Raw genomic sequence first — 20432 nt, 5'->3', positions numbered from 1 at the left:
AAGCCATATGATAGTACCTCATTTAAAGCATATGTACATAGGGACAGGCCTCAAAACCCAACATTAGAGTTACTATATATATGCTGTTCAGATAATCTGTGCATATGCAGTCAAATAAACTGGATTTACTCAATCCATACAAGGGATTCTGCACTGTCAAGACTACAGTCACCATTTGCATGCTGCAGTTCAGTCTCCTTTGCCTCCATGCTCTTGTCAAAGGCTTCCAAAAAGCAGAGATTCCCCAATACACTTTCTGAATTAAAAGACACAGAAGTTACCGAAGTATGCAATCTCTACTACATCCCCTTTAATACTTAATTAGCTATCCACTCAAAGAGTGAAACCAAGCAAGATGATATAACTGATTGAACTGATGCACTTGGATTGTTATGTATCACATTGTTCTTCTCCAAGTGACCACACAGACTTAATACAAGTAACGAAGAGAGCTATTCTTTGGTTTCTTTGAATCAAAGTTTCACAGATCTGCTGGTGATTTTCCCAGCTTCCTCTCTCAGCCTTCCCAATGTTCTTTTCAGCAAACTAACTCCCATTTATTTTTGCCAAGTCTTCAAGTCTTTACTAAGTTAGAAAAGCAGGCTATACCTATATTCAGAGACCTCAGAGTTCCTCATATGAGTGGTAGACCCTGCTATCTGAGCATCATGGCCCCAAGCGTTCTTTCATAATTGCCGCACACAGTAAAGTAATTGTTTTGAGGCCATTTCAAAGTCACCTGTTGTCTCGAAGAGCTGAGGTCAAAATGCATGCTGCAAAGAAACTTTAGTTAGCAGGTAGGGAAGTTACGCAATTGTGATATTTAATGGGTTCATTTGCCTGGGAAAGGAAGATAGGAACAGTGATCTGCAATTTTAAGTGACCAACCTAATTGGGGAGAGGAAGTCTGGAAAAGTGCACTACAAGGTTTATGTTCCATTATTCAACTGAATAACAACAACAACAGCAATAAAATGCAATTCTTCTAGAGTTATAGAGCAGTTTCCTAATATAAAAGGAGTATTCATACATGGACTGAGAAGAAGTAAGATTTAATCTACCAGGAAATTAAAGGTATATAAATTACCTATGCAGCAGATTAACAAAAACTGAAAAAATGAATGACAAAAGTAAAAGATGGAGAGTCAGCAAGTTCAGTGCATCTGTTACATTCTCAAGAACAGCCAACTTTTTTTTTTTTTTTAAACTAATACTTCAAATTTGGTTTTAAACTATTTTAGTTCTTTTCCTTTCTTTTGCCTTTCATTTGTAAGTATTTTTGTTTTTCTGTAAGACTTCAGCTGCTGACTGCACAGTTTTGGGCTGCATTCAGAAAGAAAAAAACAATAGCACGCAACCACCCCGAAACTGATTAATTATCCTATGATCTTGCTTTCTTAAGCGCCTGAGTTCCCTTTAAAGCCAGCTGCACAAGGGATCACAGCAGCAGGCAGAGGGAAATACGCAAACCTTCTGAAGAGCTCCCTTCTTTTTTGTCAGAATGTGTCTTTTCAAAGTGTGCAAAGAAAGAAGACAGATGTCTGGATTAAACCTTTCCTTGAACTTTTTCCTTTTGAATTTTCTCCCTATTTTCATATGACTGCGAAACACAGGGGTTTTTGCCTTGATTGGCATAGGAATTCCAATTTCTTACTGAATATATTGACATTAACAAATCATCCCATTAATTCATTATTATTATGAAAAGTACAGTCTCAATGCCAGTTAAGGTTTGAATTAACAATCTGCAACAGAAATTTATCTTATGTCAGAACACAAGATGCATCCCAGTACGCTGTACTCAGTACATGATACACTCTTTGCCAAAGAATCAGAAACTTCATTTTCATTTTATTAATTAGTTATGCAATCCAGCTTATCCATTTTCCCTCCCAGCCCAAAGGAGAACTTAAACCAAAGGTATTAAGGCACTAAGACCAAGTTCTTTAAAGCAGTTCAGACATTTGGAAACATCAGGCTTGCTTCCATTGAAGTAAACAATAAATATCCTCAGAACAAACTGTGAGGAAAATCAAGGCTTGTACCTTGCCACATGTGGAGGTCTCTTGGCAGAGGACTTCCCATGGTAAAGAAGAATTCAGTCTTAAATTTTTAAAAGGAATAATCATTACTAACTGATAATAATCATTACAGTAAAATTATCAGTTTTAGCACTTTGCCACTAGATGGAGCAATTTAATATTAAAATTTCCACTTACAGAGAAAATCCTCTTGAAGTTTCAGATCTTTTACTAATACATCTTTCCCATTACCAATTTTTTTTTTTCCTTTTTATGCTAAGGACATGTAGAAATACTGTGTCCTTGCAGATTATACAAGTAAGAAGAAAGCTGCATCTTAATAAACATAAATGTTTCTAAAATTTACCTGTACTACAGCAAAGACTGGAAACGGGGTGAGGTAAACTGCAATTCTAAAGCAGTTCAGAAAAACTATTAATTTCATTTATCCACCAATCTACACCACATAATCTTCAGAAACATTAAGTATTAAGAAATATTAAGCAGTTTATCAGAGCATTATGCTATCTGTTCACCACAGACACCAGAAGAACTTTTTGCCAGCAAAGATTATTCCAAACTAGAAGCCTTAAGCCTACCCTGAACCTTAGCCTAACTGTTATATATTTAGAATTCTTCTATATTTTAATATAAAAACTGAGAATTAAGAAGATTTTATAGTGGCACATGAGAAAAAGCGACTCAACCCCATTAGCCTGAGTCCCAATTTACATCAGCTGGACCCAAGATCCCTGTAGAACTACAGTGTCTTCTGTCAGCGCAAGACCAAAAGTAGAACCTTTGTCTACCTAAATTTCAAATGCTAATTCAAAGCAATTTACAGTTTTTGCTAGCCAAAATACTTCCTGCTAATATCCATCTGTACTTTGTAAAGGCGATGTGTATGTTTAAAACAAATAAAACAACAGCGTTGTTGCTGAAAGCAGCTCTGAGGCACCAAAGGAAGTAAATCCTCAATGATTACATGGGTCTTACAATCCTTTTTAAATACTGGATTTGCTGGGAAAAGAGGAAGCAATAAACAGAGCTAAGGACAGCCCGCAAATGGCAATCCCCAACTGACCTCAGCTTCACCTTTTTCTTTTGAATGACTTCTGTTGTATTATACTTATGAAATATTTATATTTTTTGAAGTTTGACTTGATAATCCAAATGTTAAAAAAAGCAAGTCATAATATACTGTCTGCTGTATCTGAACTCTGCATGACTTATAATAGAGTATTCAACTTTATAACCCTGCCTATTATTGCACTTTTCTAATGTTAAATCAATTTCTACCTCCATAGCAGGTGTAAATAACAACTGGATTTACTGTTGTGTTTACATCCATGGTGAAAATGTCTAGATGTGGTTCTTTCTTCCAATAATTGTTACTATTGTCCATCAAGATTAATAAAAGAACAAACATTAGGCTGTTTATGCAACTCTTAAAGGTAATTATGTACTTCTATCCTACAGAATTCAGCCATGGTTCCAAAGATACTGAGGACGTATCAATGATATGTCTCCATCATGGTTTTGAACACATTCAGCTCAAGTCCAATTAAGCTAAACTCTCCTACCTCAATCAAATAGTCTTTAAGGACACTGCAATTCAACACTGGCCTACTACATGGATCTCAGGATGGAGAGGAAGAATATAGGACAGGAGAAGGGTAAACCTTATTATTTTATTTTTAGATTATTACACTTCATTTTCATGCTCTGCTCCATCACAGCAGTGTGGTGTGCATAAGGAACAGACAGAAGAAAACAAGGAACAGGTCAGGAAGGAAAGAATGAGAGCGCACTAAATAAGGCAGTCCATTAGTTAGAGACAATTCTAACACTTGTGCAAAAGCTGCCTTCATTAAAGCTAACATGTCAACATTGCAGCAAGCAGAGGCAAATGAATGTAAAGCAAATCCAGGTTATCACGTTTCAAATATCAATCCAGGGCACTTCAGCCTTCTATTCCATTACCTCCAACGGACCATTTTCCTCTGGCTGGCTACTGCTTGACCACGTAGATACAGAAAACAGATCAAGGCTCAAAACCATTTTTCCCTGTCTTCTTCAGCAGTTTCTAGCCTCGTTTTTCTTACAAAGAAGAAACAAGCCCACTAACTGCAAACTACCTGCTAGGCAGTAAACCAGCTTGAAAGTGTTTTACATTTCTGCATTACGTGACGATAATAAATGGTTCAAATCTGAGGCCATACTGACAGCGCAGAATTTCAGCAAATGCATTTCAATATATTTTGAAGCTACGTAACCCAAACTCATCCAGCTTAGTCCTTTAGACATCCCAGTGTTTGCTCTAGAACATAAAAACAGGCTGAACAGTAACATTAACTGTTTACAAGAAAATGCATTACACTATTAAAAAAAAAATCACTAGCATCTATGTATTTAAGCAAATTAAGAGAAGCACAAGAATGTAATTTTTGTTGCTCTTTCAGATCTCTAATAATTCCACTTTTCAGTGAGAAGAGCCAGGCCACAATTAACTTTTCAACTAGTCTCCAGTATAGAAATCTCATCTAAGCCTTTCTACATTGAGTGTATTTACAGGCAACATGAGAATGCCAGCGGAGTTATTCATACAAGAGAAAATACCTTTCAACATCCTGAAGGTACATGAAAGTTTCAGTTACAGCTAGTTAAAAAAGCATCCCAAATTGAGTGTGTGTGATTAACTTCCCTGCTCTCCCCTATTACAACCATCCCACCCTGGGAAGCAGGAGAAGAGAAAAAAAGAGAGAGAAATACTATTCTTACTTCCTCACTTATGCTTAAGCAACAGTATGTTAAGTGAAATACACTGTAACAAGCCATCACTGAAACACATCACAGGGTTCAAAAGCAGTGGAACATGAACCAAAGCAGTGTGAAGCTGCACTAAATTACACAAGAGCAAGTTTGTTTGCTGTAGCACGAAAACAGAAGGACTGGGGGTGGTTTAAGACAGAGAGTGAGGAGGAAGACAGAAGGGGAAGTAGTAATGTATGTGGTATCAGCACTAACATTTTTTGAATGTGTCTTTCTCCTGATGCTGTTGGATGCAATCGTCATTTTCTCTGCAAGTTCTTAAGCTCTCTTCTCTCCTCGGGATGTCAGTCCCAGCCACGCTAGGAGAATGCAATTAGAGCCTAGCTATAAACCTGCCCGGTAACTCTCTTGTTTTAAGTGTTCTTAGATGAAGATAGATCTGCCCTTTTAATTCTGAGACATTGCATACTAAGTACAAGTTAATAACTACTTAGGACTTCAGTCCCTGACAAGAGTGACACATGCAGGCCACTGTCTGTGAGAGGAGATAACAACACAGACAGAAAAGACAGCCATCAAGTTAATCATGACCAAAAATCATTACCACCTAAGACTGAGTGTCTGATGAACTCTATTTATGGCATAGTTGTTTATAATGTCCACAAACATATTAGAACTAAAGAAAACTTTGATGTACCGACACTGTATCAACACACATGGCACTGCAACTGTGCACATTTTCAGGCAACACTTAGTTCCTGTTTCTGGCAGTCTTTGCTGTACATTTCAAAACAGCAAATAAAAATTGGCTGAGGACAACCAAAAGTTCATGAGTCACATGCAACTTCCACAACACGGGGTGAGACAAGTCTGTCAGTATCATGATGCAGAAGCAAATGGACACAAATTTCCGCCTTTTGCACACCCTGCTGGGAGCTGCAGCAAATCTGCAATCTAGTGTTGCTGGCAGCAACAGATTTTCCAAAGGCAGGTCAAATCTGACCTTGGAAGCACCCAACAGAGACAATCCTGCAGCAGCCTCTCAAGCACAGTTCTACTTAGCAAAGATTTCTCTGGGGATGTCCATGTCTGACTCATCCTTTGCAATACATTTCCCTTCCCTCCAAATGTGGACTAAGTCTTCAGCAATGTTGTGACTTTCAAACTCTTTGTTTTACCTTTGCAAAGCCTTTTGTAGAAATTTGATTTTCCTAGAAACACAGAAAGTTGCACACCCTAAAGCTGCATGTGAAAATGCTCCAATTATCTCCAGAACTCTAATTTTCTAATGCAACTTTAGATCACAGCCACCTACATTTCTTCAGAAAGTCCATCTTCTTCGTAACAGGATAACATATTTTGAATCATTCTTGAATGCGCCTTGCCTTTTTTTTTTTTTTTTTTTTGCAATGAACTAAGGTACTTCAGATCAGCCACCATTTGAATCAATGTGCTTGCAATCAACTGAAATAAAGCAGTGAGACCAGGAACTATCCAAAGGTATAGTTACCTTACTTGTACTGATCTCTCATCTACATTCTTAGAAAATAAGGCCTTAATGTTACCAATGCTGCACCAGGCCCTACTCCAGTGGATTCAACGAAACCACAAGAGCCCATCTGTGCAGAGCTCATTGCAGAAACACCATCAAGTACATTAAGCTTGATCCTATAATCAAGTTTAATTAGAATCACTGGGACTTAGTAGAGGTGTAAAGATCCATCATGTTGATCCACTTGTAGGATCATAGCCTTAATGTAAAGACATAAAGCATTTTGTTATTACTTTAAATAATCCAAGTTGATCTCCTTTATAGAAATGAGGTCTGATCTTACAGCTGGTTCTGCACAGGTAGGGCGCTTCCTCTCCGCAGAGTTCCACTGACATTAACTGCAGATTTTCCCTCATAAGAGAAGGAGGGAAAAGAAGAACAAGAGACAATAAGAGGAATGAACCTCCTTCCCCTGGAGCACTCTCTTCTCACAGACTGCAAGTCTTCCCAGAGTCCAGAATTAATAAAACAGATAGCAAGATAGGGTTTGTTGTACTCCACACCTCACAGCATCTTCCTACTTGGCTGGGTGATAGTATGCCTACACCTAGCCCTGGGTAATGTAAGCACAGAAGCTAGGAAGTGTGCAGCAATTTCTAGCAGGGTTATGATTACATCACAGTAATGCACCCAAAAGTTGTAAGATTAGCCGTGTAATTAAAAGACTAATAAAGGAACAGTTTAAGAGCACGTAAAATTTGCAAGCACGGCCATGGCTAAATAAACTTACATAGTCATTTTAGTTTTCTACTTATGATGAGTCATCATCTTGTCCTCTTCATTGTCCGTGGTACATCAGTAAGAGCCTCAGAGAGCTCTCATGCTGTCTCAGGAGCCTTTTCTCACATGGAATTCACTTTAAGAAATCTGACCGAAATGTGTGTAATGCTAAGAAATACTATGGAAGAAGTGTGAGCTTTCAAGAAACAACATTCTCAAGCTAAAAATACTATTATCAACACCTTTGATTTTTTTTTTTTTTTTTTTTTTTTTGCTCTTGTTTGGCATTTTCTTTAATAAATACCAGCAAGTTGCTGGTTTAAAAAATGTTATTATATTAATTTCTTTTTTATCTCAAAGTTTAACCTGATATAGACACATTTCTTTCTAAATCTTACAGGACTTATTAGAAGCTCTTTAAAGCAAATCTTTCTCTTAGTCCCACAATGATCGGAGAAGCAAAACAGGAAGATGAAAATACTATGTTCACTAACATACTATTTTTTCAACATCTCCAGGCTGAAGTAAACAAACAAAGAAGGCAAAAACGTATACATTCTCCCATCTCCTTTTTCCTGTGCCTTATAGTTCTGGGATTTCATAAGGTTTTCAGAGAATCCAACCTAGAAGGATAACTATGGGAATATAAGAGTAACACTGCTGTGTCAGGAAGTCAAGAAGAATAAATGGTAACGTTATTAAAAATCTGTTGTGGCTTTTTTGTTTGTTTCTTAACTAAACTTGGAACTACATTTATTTTACATAGTTGTTTTTATTTCTAAGTGAAAGAACTTAAAGAAAATGCTATCCTAAAGTTGACTTGAGCTATGAATGTAGACTTAAACTATGAATTTTAGCATTCCCACTTTAGGGGGCAGAAGGGAAAGGCAGGGGCAGAGAAGGATTTCCTTTAACAGGTATCAATATTACTTGCAAAATTAACTATTCTTTATCCCATCAAAAAGGTTACTAATTCCTAGAGGTTGTTCTGTACCTAAAAAGGTGGTGGCTGGCCTACTATTGCTCTGTCCCTACTCACCTCCTAACACAGTGCATGTAGAATGGAATCTAATTTCTTCCTTACCAAGAGTTTCATTTAGCTGTACATACCCGTACCCAAGCATGTCTCTACATTGTTGTCCCTCTAGAATTTAAACAAGCAAAATTAACCAGAAGCTTACACAAAAACTTGCTTTTTTCCTGGTAGAGTCTTGCTGGTAGTAAGTATAATAATATAATTAACACCTGTCTGATGTTCTTCACATGTCCTCAATCCTCATTTCTATATGCACCACCAAGTGAAGGCAAGCTTTTCCTTAGATGATACAGAGGACTAGTCAGACCTATTCTAAAGAATAGCCTAGAATTTGCTTATAGGATCCTGGATATTTTTCTGATGAGTTCTATACCATGCTCAAGGGTTTCCAAGGTGTTCTTTGCACTACCTGGAACACTGGAAGTCTCAAGTATTTACTTTTACAGGTCTTTGGGACAAAGACTTGAATAACACAACCTGAAGAAATAAAATAATTAAAGGCATTAGCCCACAGTACTGACATCCCCTTCATTCAGTTTGCTTTTCCAGCATTTTAATTGAATGTAGGGAATGAGCTAACAGAGCAATGGCTGAAGAAATAGCATTCAGATGTTTTAAGGCATGGGCTGAACTCAGGATTTCACATAATGCTAAATTCTTGGACTTACGTACTCAACTGCCTTCTATTTTGGGACTCACTTGGAATGTTCTCTCTTGCTCCGTAATTCACTGTCGCAGTACTTAAATGCACAGCTACAGCTGTCCAGCACTGCCTTGCATTTTCCAGACTCTGCAGGAAGAATGTTTAAGTATCAGACATTTAGCTAACAAAATGTTTTTTCAAACCAGTTTCTCTTTTCATTCCTGTAGCACTACTTCTATCAAAGAATCTAGAACTTTGTCCTTCCAAGTTGCGTAAATAACATTGGAAATATGAAGAAGCTTATAGGCCCTGTCTTGACAGGGATAATAATATGGTTTAGGCTACACTCAATAGGCAGGATAGGTGAAGCATTAACTAAAGTCAGCCACCCATTGTAGACAGAATCTCAAAGCTTCACTAATTTTGTTGACACCCACTCATATATCTACAAATTTTCTTTGGGACACAATCTGTGTTTCCTTCTGACTCCATCTTGCAAGATACATGTGCTAGCACATGAACTTCTCCTTTGCAACAGGAATAGGCTGGCAGGTGAGCTGCATTAACGGGCCACATAACATACTGACAAGTACAGGAAGTCACTAAAACACAGTATTCCACCCATTTCTGATTATTTCTATATAGCCTTAAACATCTGTTCTCAAAACAAGTTCAAATGAATTTTAAATACAGTTTGGCATCATTATATCATGCTCAAAATGATAAATTTTTGTATAAATGTCTTTCTTCACCCCTTGCACCCCCACATTTTTCCGTGGTGTGCCCAAAATTGCACTATGCAATTGTAAAGCAAATTCATGCCTTTTGACATATGACTCCTGAACTAAGACTACTTCATACAAATGACAGCAAAGCTGCACTAGCACAAATTGTACTGGATAATGTGAAACTTGGGCTTTGGGGAAACACTGAGCCAGAAAGTCTGGTGAAGAGTTACTAGGATTCCCCCACACAGCCTTTTTCGCAGTTGAGTGATATGAATGATTCCTGAAGTTCTCCTTCTTTATAGCTGTCTAAGGTATGAGTTATATACCTGGTGGCTCTTGGTCACATAAGGATGTTAACCTGGTGCCCAGACTCAGAAACGTGATCTATATGACCTCTCACGTTAGCATTCTTCAGGTGGTTTAAAATTGCACAGTAGTTAAAAAAAAAAAATATCATTCGAGAACCCAAAATGCATTTGAGGAATTTACATTCACTACAGAAGGTGTATGCCTCAAAAAATTTTATCCCAGCATTATAAACTGGTTGCCAATACAATTTAACACAATTTACAATTTAGCCTCAGATGCTGTACATTCCTTTGTGATATCCGTTTTCCTCACTGGCTGCTGTCATATACCAACATGGAAGTGACACGTAAAGATAAAACAGGGGAGAAATTAAGCCATTGGCTTCAACTGGACTGAGTCTATAAGTAGATTTGTGTATTTGCAAGATTATGAACTATATCAACACAGCTACTTAGATGTAAGTCAGAGAAAAACTCTAACTTCTGTAAAGATGTGCATTGCTACCGTAGAACTATCTTGATTTTCCTTTTACATGAAATTAACTGTGTGAATATGTCCATAAACTTATTTTGTACTGCATAATAGACAGAACTTCAGATTGTTTGGTGCTCAGCAGTGGAAGTATGAGAGTACTTAAAGTGTTTCAAATTTTCTAGCAGTAGTAGTGGTAATTTAATGTTTAGTTTTCCCATTCCCTTTTTCCTCAAAATAAGCCCAAACCAAACAAACAAAAACAAAAAACACCGAACATACCCTCTGAAATTTAATTTTTCATTTTAGAGCAAACAGATAACTACTGGCCAGTAGCCATTCAGATATGTACTAGTGTGAACACAAAAAATGCTAAAACTTGTGTGAAGACAAATCTATCGAAAATGCCTCAGCTTATAAGAGTTTGATGTGAACTACACAAATTAAAAAAAAAAGTTTTAATTGCTTCTACACAGTGTTTTGCATGAGCTCAATTAGCCCAATATAACAACCAACATTAAGGTGGAATGAGAATGTGCGTATAGACTAGCAAACAGAAAGTTTGTGTTTATGTACAGGTGAAAAACAACCAGGGCAGGCAGGAAACTGAGAATAAATGGTTGTGCCACATGCTGCCAAGAGGGAAGGAAAACCGCTTCCTCCCAAACAAACTGACTTTGAAGCCCTCAGCAGCTTATTATTCTGCAGAATAACTGAACAGTGCCAACACCCCCCAAAACTCACCAAGCACCCCACGTACATATGTTTAGCCCTTTAAACTAATAAGAACGACATTTACAGCCTCCACTCACCACAACCTCCTGGGCCAGTGCTCCAGGTCCCCAGGGTGGCAGGTGGCTTGAGACAAGCGTGACCTCTCCTTCCTGAGCTAGCTGCTTGTGCTAAAAAACGTCCCATAAGGTACTCCCTGCCTGCTAGGCCTGGCGGGGCCGAGCCCCAGCAACCCCCAACACCCGGGATGTGCCACACGTCCCCTCTCCTCGCCACCACAGGGGGAAACGACAGGACTGCCAGCGCCGGAGCTTTACAGAAGGGAGAAGCGCTGCCGAGGGAGGGCAGGCGACGCGGGAGGAGGGCGCTGAGGGGACCGAGGAGCTGGGGGACTGAGGAGATGAGGACTGAGGGGACTGAGGGGACCGAGGCGCGCGCCCTCGCGTCGTCCCGCGCTCCGCGCCTCGCGCCGCCGACCGCCCTCAGGGAGCCCGCTCTTCCTCCGCAGACCGTCACGTGCTTCAGGAGCCGCAAAGCAGCGACGCTTTTGCGACAGGGTGACAGCCAAATGGTGCGACATCCGCGGCGGCCGCAGGAGCAGCAGCCGCGGCGGCCGAGCGCTGCCAGGGCCGAGCGCCGCGCCTCGGTGGGGGAGCGGGAGCGCACCGCGGCCCGGCGGGCACCGCACCGCGCCACAGCGCCCGGCGCGACCCCCATGAGAGGAGGAGGGGGGGCGGCGGCAGCCCCTCCCGCGTCCCCCTGCCTGCCCGAGCACGGAGCGCTCCCCCCGCCCCCGATGCGCCCTTAGTCCCGGCCCCGGACCCGCCTCCCGCGCTCCCCTCCCCGCCGGCGGCGGCGGCAGCAGCGTCCAGGTGCGGACTTCAAACCCCAGCGCAATGGCGTCCAACGCGGCCGAGAGGGAGATCCTCTTCACCGAGCTCCAGGTAAGCGGCGGCGTCCCTCCGGGCGCCGCCCCAGCCCCGCTCTGCTCCCTCGCGGGGAGGATGGAGGCGCCGCCGCGCCCCGCCGCCCCCTGCCCGCCGCTCCCTGCCCGCCGCTCGGCGCGGGGCGCCCACCCCACCCCGCGGCCAGGCCGGGGAGGCGGCGGAAGCCCGTGCCCACCCCAGGCCTCTTCCCGCTGCTCTCCTCCGAGACCGGAGGCGCCGCCGCCCGGTCACGGCCCCACCCCGCTGCCGGCCGCGACCCGCTTTTGTCTGCGCCCGGCTCCCTCCTTCCCCCCGCCGAGCGGCCGCGTCCCTCCGGCAGGGCCTGCCCCGGGCCGCGCCCCCCGCCCCGGCCAAGGCCCCGCCGGCTGGGGAGCGCCCTCCGCCCCCACCGAGCTGCCCTGTCCCGCCGGCGCGGCGGGGCCGCTGCGCTGCCTGGTCGCTCTCGCCTCCCCGCGCCGTCCCGGGCACGGCGCTCGCCAGGGCCCCGGCCGGAGGGGCTCCGGGAGCCACCCCAGCGCCGGCGTCAGGGTCAGGGAAAGAGCTCTTCCTCTGTAAACTGCACCGCGCAGGAGTCGGAGCCGCTTCCTTTATGTAGGCCTTGAACTCCGAGCCTGTGGAGAGGAGAAAATGGTCCGACCGACGGCATTTGTCACACGGCAAGGGGTCTTGTCACTCCAGAAAAAAACCCCAAACAACCCCCCGACACTGGTCCTGAAACTTCAGGGGCTGGCTGTTTCCGGCTCTGTAGTTTGGCCAGTTTTGGTTGCCTGTGCAACTGTTACTGTTCTGCTTGTCAGCTGCAGGGTTAGATGCAATTCGGGAGCTTCGCTTTTGTGGTCTGATCTTTAATGTCAGCTCAACCTGCTAGCTCTTCCGCTTCCTTCTCTGAAAGAAAGCTTGCTCTTTTCTTTTTTTTCCTTTTTTTTTTTGTAATATTCACCATTAAATCTATGCAAGCTTGTATGGTTAACCAGGCAGAGAATGTGTCTCTGAATTTATTAGATGGACAATTAGCCTAAGTAAGAAGTCCATAAATGGAAAGCAGGGAATTTAATGTTCAAATGGAAATTAGAAAAGCATGCTTTAAATAGGAGAAATGTTATTTCCTAAATGCTGTTAAATTCTCCTGTAATTTTAAATGTTAACTATGTGCTCACTTGTTAACAAAGGAAAAGAAGGCACAAGAGAGATGTAGCAGTCTACTTGATATTGTAGCACATGAGATGGCTGAAGGCTAAGAATCCATCTAAAATGCTGAACTTTAATCAGTGGCTCATAAGTGTCTAGGAAGAATCACTATGTTAATACAAACTTGATACGATGATATATAAGCTGGTAAACCTGTTTGAAGTGGTGAGCTGTGTGAATAAGTAACTATGGTAGTATTACAGGTAAGCTAAATGGGAAGCAGAATTTCTGTAGAAGTACTGAGAATGGGGTTCAGATTAATTTAAACAGAAATTAGTGGGCTTGTTTGAGGGGGACTTTGTTACTGGGAAAGCTTGATTGGTTGTTTTTCTTGGAAGATGACACTGATAATGATGCTAATTTTAACAAGAAAAAAAAGCAAAACAAAACAATAAAACCACCAGCCAGGATGGATTAAATCCTTTAGTTGCACTGTCTCTTCCATTATAGGTAGCATTTTCTGTATTGCTAAATACAATTCTTTGGGAAAGACAGAAATGTTACCAAGTTAACGTGGCCATCCCAGTAGTGTTTAAGCTTTGTGAACTGCTAACTTTTAGGTATTTTTAAGAGGAACATCTATATCAGGAAGAACCACTGTAAAGGTGGTGTTTTGTTTGCAGTGGCATATATTAGCAGAGGAATGCGAAGGCATCAGTGTTATTTTTCTTAGAAATTCTTCAAAACAAAGTACTCTTCATATACCTACGCGTAAAAGCTAGCTTAGTGGTATGTTCCTAAAATAAAGGGAACTAGAGTGAAGTGCGAGATACGCCATTTCACTGGTGTTTCTTTGGAAGGAAACTTCCTCAATCTGAAAAACTGTAACTTAGAAAGTGCTTATATGTAAAATGGGCTTTTACGTGCATATTGCAACCTTGAGCAGAAAGATGAGGAGGTTGTAGAATGCGTGGCTACATAAAGGTTGAAGGCGTCACGTAGTTGGGTTGTTCTGGACCAGGGGTGTCAAACTCATTTTCACTGGGGACCACGTCAGCCTCACACTTGCCTTCAAAGGACTGAGTGGAGTGTAATTTTAGGACTGTATAAATGTAGGATTAGTTACTTTTAGGTTTAGGTGTTTTGCTTATACTCATGAAAACCTACTGAAAACAGCCTAAACCCAGTGTTAATCCCAAGACCGATCCTGGCACAGAATCTGAAGTATCAGTCAGTGATCAATATAACATATTGCTTATTGATCTCATATGTTCTGCAGGCACTTGGTTATGATAGCCCTGTGTACTCCAGCATGCTGTAAGTAGTTAACTGTTAGGTTTGGATAAAGTTAGTAAAAGTGCATCAGTTGTCATGAATCAATTGAACTGTCCCGATATAAAGATTGGCAAACTTTCACAAGTACTGACTAACAGGATACGTAGTGGGTTCTGAGAAAAATATGAAAAATGAAAGGGCAAAAAAATAACTAACTGCTAAGAAGAAAGTGGTAAAATATAGATGTGGTGTATGCAATTGTTTCAAATTGTGCTGGATTTAGTTAAATGGGCCTTAGATTGCACTTCTCACAGTGACAGTTTTGTATTTTAAAAAGTGACTGCCTATCTGATAGAGCAGTTTCTTAAAAAGCTCTGCTAGCAAATATCCACTGGATATTTCTGTCTTGCTTTTTCTACAAAACATTTTCTCCATTCTTCTATGTGTTACTTTAGGCATTTTGCAGGCAGTTAATAGGTTATGGAAAGTATATCTTGCTGCTTTATAAGCTTTCACAGAAGCTTGCTCAAGATGAAAAATGCAACACTTATTTCTCAGTAGTTAGCAAATGCCTAGTACAAAATAAACTGGGCAGCAAACAAATCCTCTTTTTCATTTGTTCTGTTTAGTAGCTTCACCAGCAAAATTACCTGATTACCAAAGATTGAAAGATTACATAAAGCCAGCTTACCTTTTTACCTCCTTTTATCTTCAGTACAGGTCCTTTTGTAGGAGGGGAAAGGGGCTTGGGTGAGAACCAGTATTGGTTATGTCTTCCCTTCCAAATTTCTGCTGTCTTTAGCTGGGCTTGCATCCTTTTAGAACTTTGTCCAGCAGGTAAACTAGCCTCTCCAGTGCTTGCTCTCAGGTTAATAGCCCAGCATTTAACTCTTTGTTTCCTGGTGGAAGTGGCAATTCTGTTTCCTCATAAAATTAAACATTAACTTATGATGCTGCAGGCAGTTAAATAAGGCATCCATGGAATATTTTTTTTGTTTTATATGAAAAAGGTATTTTTTTAATTAATCATTTTTAATCATTATTTTAAAAAAAAGGGTCAGGTAGTGTGTATTTGCAAAGATATGGGCTCTCTTGGTAGTGATGATAGATGTCAGCATAGTAGGTTGATATGGCTGGGGTAATAGAAATTATTACTTGGAGTATTTAAATGAAGCTAGTGTGTATGCAAGGTAATTGCACTTTTGTGCTTCTAGGTGTTTTCTACCTCTTCTTTTCTAGACAGTAAGCTTTAGACTTTTCTCATTAATGTTACAGGGTTTAGCTTAAGAAAATATTTTGGTTCCTCAAAATTGTGCTTACAAACAATACCTGCTTAATAACAGAAAAAAGAAAAAGAACAGGAAAAAAAAAATAACACAACACACCGCACCACTACATTACTTGGTTTTACTTGCTTAAATGCAAGTGTTTGGTCAAGATAGAGAACTTGGGCTATGCCCTGAAGTAAATAAGCTTGTAACAGACCCTCATTTGCTTCAAATGGAAATATTAATAACTCTACTTGGAATGAGTTTTTCAAACTCAGCCATAATACATATTCCTAAAATTACAAAACATTGGCAAAAATGTCTTTATTTCTGTATTGGTTGGAATAAATTGATTTTTTAATAAGTATTTTGTTTTAATGGAAGCCCTGGTAATCTTATTTCCTAAGATGCTATACTCTGAGATCTTGAAGCATAAGTTTCATGACAGAATTGTGTTTAAAGGCTGTTGGTAACATTTTTTTACTGTTTTTGAAGTAGCGATGAACAGTATGAGAACTGAAATATATGTAAATTATGCTTACACGATGGCACATCCTGTATGGTCTTTAGTTAATTTTATTTTTCTGGTTTGTGTCTGGGACAAGAATACTCATTCAATTAATATGATTGAAAAATGCTCAATATTTTGTTAGTCTACATGATATAAATTGGATGGTTGAGTCTTAGATTACACAACCATGTTTTGTATATAAAAGCAGGCACTTGTACCTTGCTGTGTTGGTTTAAACTACTGGACGGGACTCTGAAGACCTCTATTTTGTTCCTGGTGCTCTGCTCCACATCAGGCAGATGACTTTGCTTACTCACATCTCAGTTTCCTCATTTTTAGAATAGAGGTAATGGTGCTTGCTTTTATAGAGATAAAAAGTACTGCATATTTATTATTAGCTGTGGTCAAGTGCCTAAGGACACCTTAAAAAGGCACAAGTAACCTAATTAATCTGTTTTGAACAGACATTGTAATTAGGCTGAACACTCAGCAGTAAGACTGCCTTCGAATACTGCTCAGCTAGGACAGATTAGCCTCAAATAATTTTGAATTACTCTTGTTTCTTCAGAACAAGAAAATGTCACATTCAAGTGAAAATATCCTGGACAAGTCTACTGCAATTTAGACATGAAAATGTGTGTAGAGCTGCTTGGGACTTCTCAGGCCCCTATAAACGCTTCCAGAACTGGTGGATTTAGGGAAGCACTTCAGGTTTTTTCCATTTGTGGATATATATTACTCTTTAAACAGTACTCTGTTCAAAACTTGTGTTAGTAAAATATACATCCTGTTCTCAGTGGAACATAAACAATCCTTAAAATACCTTTAGGTAGGTGCATGGGTGGGGGCTTTTGTTTTGGTTTGGTTTGGGTTTCTTCCCATGTTTTGAATTGTCAGTCTGCCTCTTAACGTAGGAGCTTGTATATGATGAGACTTGTATACATTTGACTGAATTTTCTTTATCAGAGCCGATGGCTGGCTTGCTAAAACCCAGATCTGTTATTTTAACTCAAGATAAATTATTAGTGATGGCTAGTAGAAAAATGTATTTAGTTACATTATGTGTAGTAGCTCTGCTGGAACAGTTTTATACATTGTGAATGGTCATTCATTACAATGTAACCTAAAATCTATAGTAGAATAACTAGATAAACATGTCCTTTACATTGGGAAACAGTGGTTTAAGGGCTTAATGATGGGATTAAGAATCTCTTCATCAATGTCTCTGTGCTTTGCTGAATTAGAGACTAAGACATTACATGGCCTCTACTTAGGTTCAGAGTTAACAAAGCCTTATGGTGCACTATATACAGCGTGAAGGTCTCAGTCTGCTTTTTGGTTTTCCTTTTTCTAGAATTCACTTGTATAATGCATACAAAGTGGTTAATGGTAGGCTTTTTGTTTGTTTGTTTTGTTTTCTCTTTGTGGGTCCAGTAAGTGAATGGCTTCAGGAACCACTGAGCTGAAGCATCTCTCAGGAGACATTGCTCTGTAGCATGGGCAAGGCATTTGTATGGTACTTTGAAGCTTTACTTTTTAATGCTTGATCTGAAATTCCTGGCACAAGGAAAATAGCTTTTTTGCTGCTTTGGGCAGGAGGGAATTTTTTAAAGAAATGAGATTTAAGTTGTAGGGTCCGATCCATGACTTCTGTACTGCATTGAAACCGAAACTAGAAGTGCCACTAGTTAACAAAATGCTTTGGGCCTCTCCTTACAGTAACATTCTATCTGATTAGTTTGTTTATTTGAACTGCAGCAGTATAATTATGTCACACTGACACAAGTCCACACCATTTTCGTTACTGCCATTTTACAGTTACTGATTACTTGCTGCTTGATAGCTCACCAGTGAGCTGAACTACTTGCCTGGCACTCCGCGTGTGCATCCTGCGGGGCAGAGTTCTGCTCTGTGGGGTTTCAGTGGTGCTCTGTGGGGTGCTTTCCTGCATCTTCAGGGGTTCTGATTGTGTGTCAAACCAATGCAGTTTTTTGGCATCCATCGTCTTTGCCAGTATTGGCAGCTGGTGAGGAGGATATGGCTGAGTTGTGTGGTGAGCAGACTAACATGAACAGGGCAGTAGTGTACACTTACAGGCTTCTGTTCAGCTAAATGGACCGGCTCTGCTGGGAATTCTGCTGCTGTGGGTAATAGAAGAGGCTGAAATGAAGCTATTCAGGCCAATGGATTTAACTTCACAAATAGGATGAGTTGTGAGAGTTGATGTGATCAGTTACTATGGCTCTGTTGTGGGACCACTGACTGTGGGTAGTGGTGATCTGATTGTTTTTTAAGAGTAGGCCACACCTGTTTTTCTTGATGTTCAGTGTAGATGCAGTTTCCTGTACTGTGCCTGAACACCATGCCCGCCTTGGCTGTAGTTCCTGTTTGCTGCTGCAGCGATGTACCGAGCACTCTGAGTGGGTGCACCGTGATAGCAAAACTGGGCTCTCATCAGTTAGTTTGTTGCTTCTGCGGGACAACCATGGGAAAAAAAAAGGAATATAAGCATAAATGTATTTTGCTAGGACAGCTGTATCTATACTAAAGGCCTTTGTTATTTTATTATAGATATCACATACCAAATAAGAAATGATTGACTGGGAAGGGTTGGGCTGGGCTGTGAAATATAATAAATGCAGATTTTTCATGGGTTTTTTGGTGCCATAAAGAAAGGTTGATATGTGGCAGGACGCACAGTGGATTTGCTCTGGCCTTTTATGCAAATCAGGAAAACTGGGCTATGTTTGTCAAAACCTCAATGTGGACATGACTAAATTAGTTAGCTTTTTTTTGCCTCCAGTTCCTGTGGATTTCTTTAAGCCTTATTTTCTCCACTGGAGATGCCCTAGTTTTTAAATGACAGAGACTTTCTTATTTGTTCTCTAAATAAGTACAGATCAGAGAGCTTGAACTAAAAGCTTATATTATCTGTTTCACATTTGTGGTGTTATGTCCGGTGCTGAAGCAAACTCTTTTTTTCTGTTGAGGTTTTTCCAAACACTTGCTATCCTGCAATGTGGTAGCAGGCTTATAGATTTTGAGTTTCCATTAAACACAGGAACATGTTAACCTGAAAATGAAAGTAGCAGAACCAGTGCTAGTTCTGTTAAGGAGAACCAGGGGGACAGCTTTCCACTAAGTTTCCACAGTTGTTATTAGCATGCCACAAAATACAATAGGTACCAGATCTATAGCCAGGAGAAGGCATAATTAAGTCTGCAATACCAAGGTGCTAATAGATTGTATCAAAGTTTTGAGATAAATCACAGGAATAAAGTGAGGCTCTGTCTGTTAGTGTGATGCAAATATTTGCAAGCAGATAGGTCATAAAGGTGAACTTCTCATGCGGATTACTACAACAGTAGTAGTTTTCTGAATTAGTGCTGGGCCTTAAACCCAGAGAAAATTGCTCAGCTCTTGGAATGTAAGGCCCAATATTTTTTTGTTAGCTCATGAAAGTCAGTACTCAAAGCACTTAAAGATTACTATCATATACAGTTTCTTCCATGAAATTTAGAAATAAAATACATGTACAGGAACTTCATAAGTACAGGTGTAACAACCTCTTGTGTACTTACATTTGTTAGACTATCAAAATAAATAGGTTATTAAAAGGAATAAGAGCTAATAGTAAGTGGAGTTGTTACTTACCTGATTTAGAAATAGTCCTTGCAAATAGTTGTGATGCATAGCTGCTCTGAAATTATTTTTCTATCTGTGTGTATGCATATCATTTTTTCATATATAAACTTCATGTAACTTTTGAGGACAAGTTGAGACTTGATGATGAAAAAAGTGTTGGTTTTTTTTTTTAGTCCAAAACACATACTGGCTAATTAAACAGGAAATTGTATTAGTGATGCGGTTTAGTATATCACTGGTGCTATAGTTTGCTTGTGAACTTAGGAACCTTAACATATTTGCTTTCAAAAACTGTCAAAAGGAGTATTCAGTTTGGGTTCTTGTTGAGATCACTAAGACTCACGGCAGGTCTGTGATGTAAATTTAGGATGGGAAAGTGCTAGTTGGTTCATTGACCACACCGTGTGCTGGAACTGGAATCTTTGCCCATACAGACTTGAGACTGTTGTTCAAAGAAAGTGTCAGACATTGTCAGCTGGTACTGCTGCTAAGAATGAGTATGTGCCATGTTGTGTTGCTTTATATTTACACAGGCGGCTATATAGTGAACAGATTTTGTTGTTAGTTTTGTTTTGGTGGGTTTTCCCTCCCTCCAAATAAGTTTTCAGCCAGATCATCTTCACAATCTGGTTCACTGTGTGGCCATATAAAGGTTTGTACTGGCATACATCAGT

The 20432-nt window shown here is 40.3% G+C and overlaps 2 protein-coding genes across 52 annotated transcripts in view; one reads left to right on the top strand and one right to left on the bottom strand.

Moving 5' to 3' along the window:
- The window catches only part of LOC135580042 (uncharacterized), a 494152-nt gene extending 482451 nt beyond the window's left edge, over positions 1 to 11701 (bottom strand). For 49 of the 50 annotated variants that reach the window (XM_065071243.1, XM_065071198.1, XM_065071196.1 and 46 more), the window contains exons 1-2: positions 11065 to 11701; positions 8801 to 8891 (exon numbers count right to left, since the gene is read on the bottom strand). In XM_065071243.1, the coding sequence (XP_064927315.1) occupies positions 8801 to 8891; positions 11065 to 11701 (728 nt within the window). The remainder of the gene's footprint in view (positions 1 to 8800; positions 8892 to 11064) is intronic. The other variant, XM_065071245.1, reaches the window with a different exon arrangement.
- A 90-nt stretch (positions 11702 to 11791) lies between these two features.
- The window catches only part of PKN2 (protein kinase N2), a 55236-nt gene continuing 46595 nt past the window's right edge, over positions 11792 to 20432 (top strand). For both annotated transcript variants that reach the window (XM_065071172.1, XM_065071171.1), the window contains exon 1: positions 11792 to 11928. In XM_065071172.1, the coding sequence (XP_064927244.1) occupies positions 11881 to 11928 (48 nt within the window). In that variant the 5' untranslated portion in view covers positions 11792 to 11880. The remainder of the gene's footprint in view (positions 11929 to 20432) is intronic.

This window comes from Columba livia, chromosome 8 (assembly GCF_036013475.1).
Source record: "Columba livia isolate bColLiv1 breed racing homer chromosome 8, bColLiv1.pat.W.v2, whole genome shotgun sequence".
Classification (NCBI taxonomy): Eukaryota; Metazoa; Chordata; class Aves; order Columbiformes; family Columbidae; genus Columba; species Columba livia.
The sequence above is the reverse complement of the archived record's forward strand: the minus strand, read 5'-3'. Positions and strand labels throughout refer to the sequence as shown.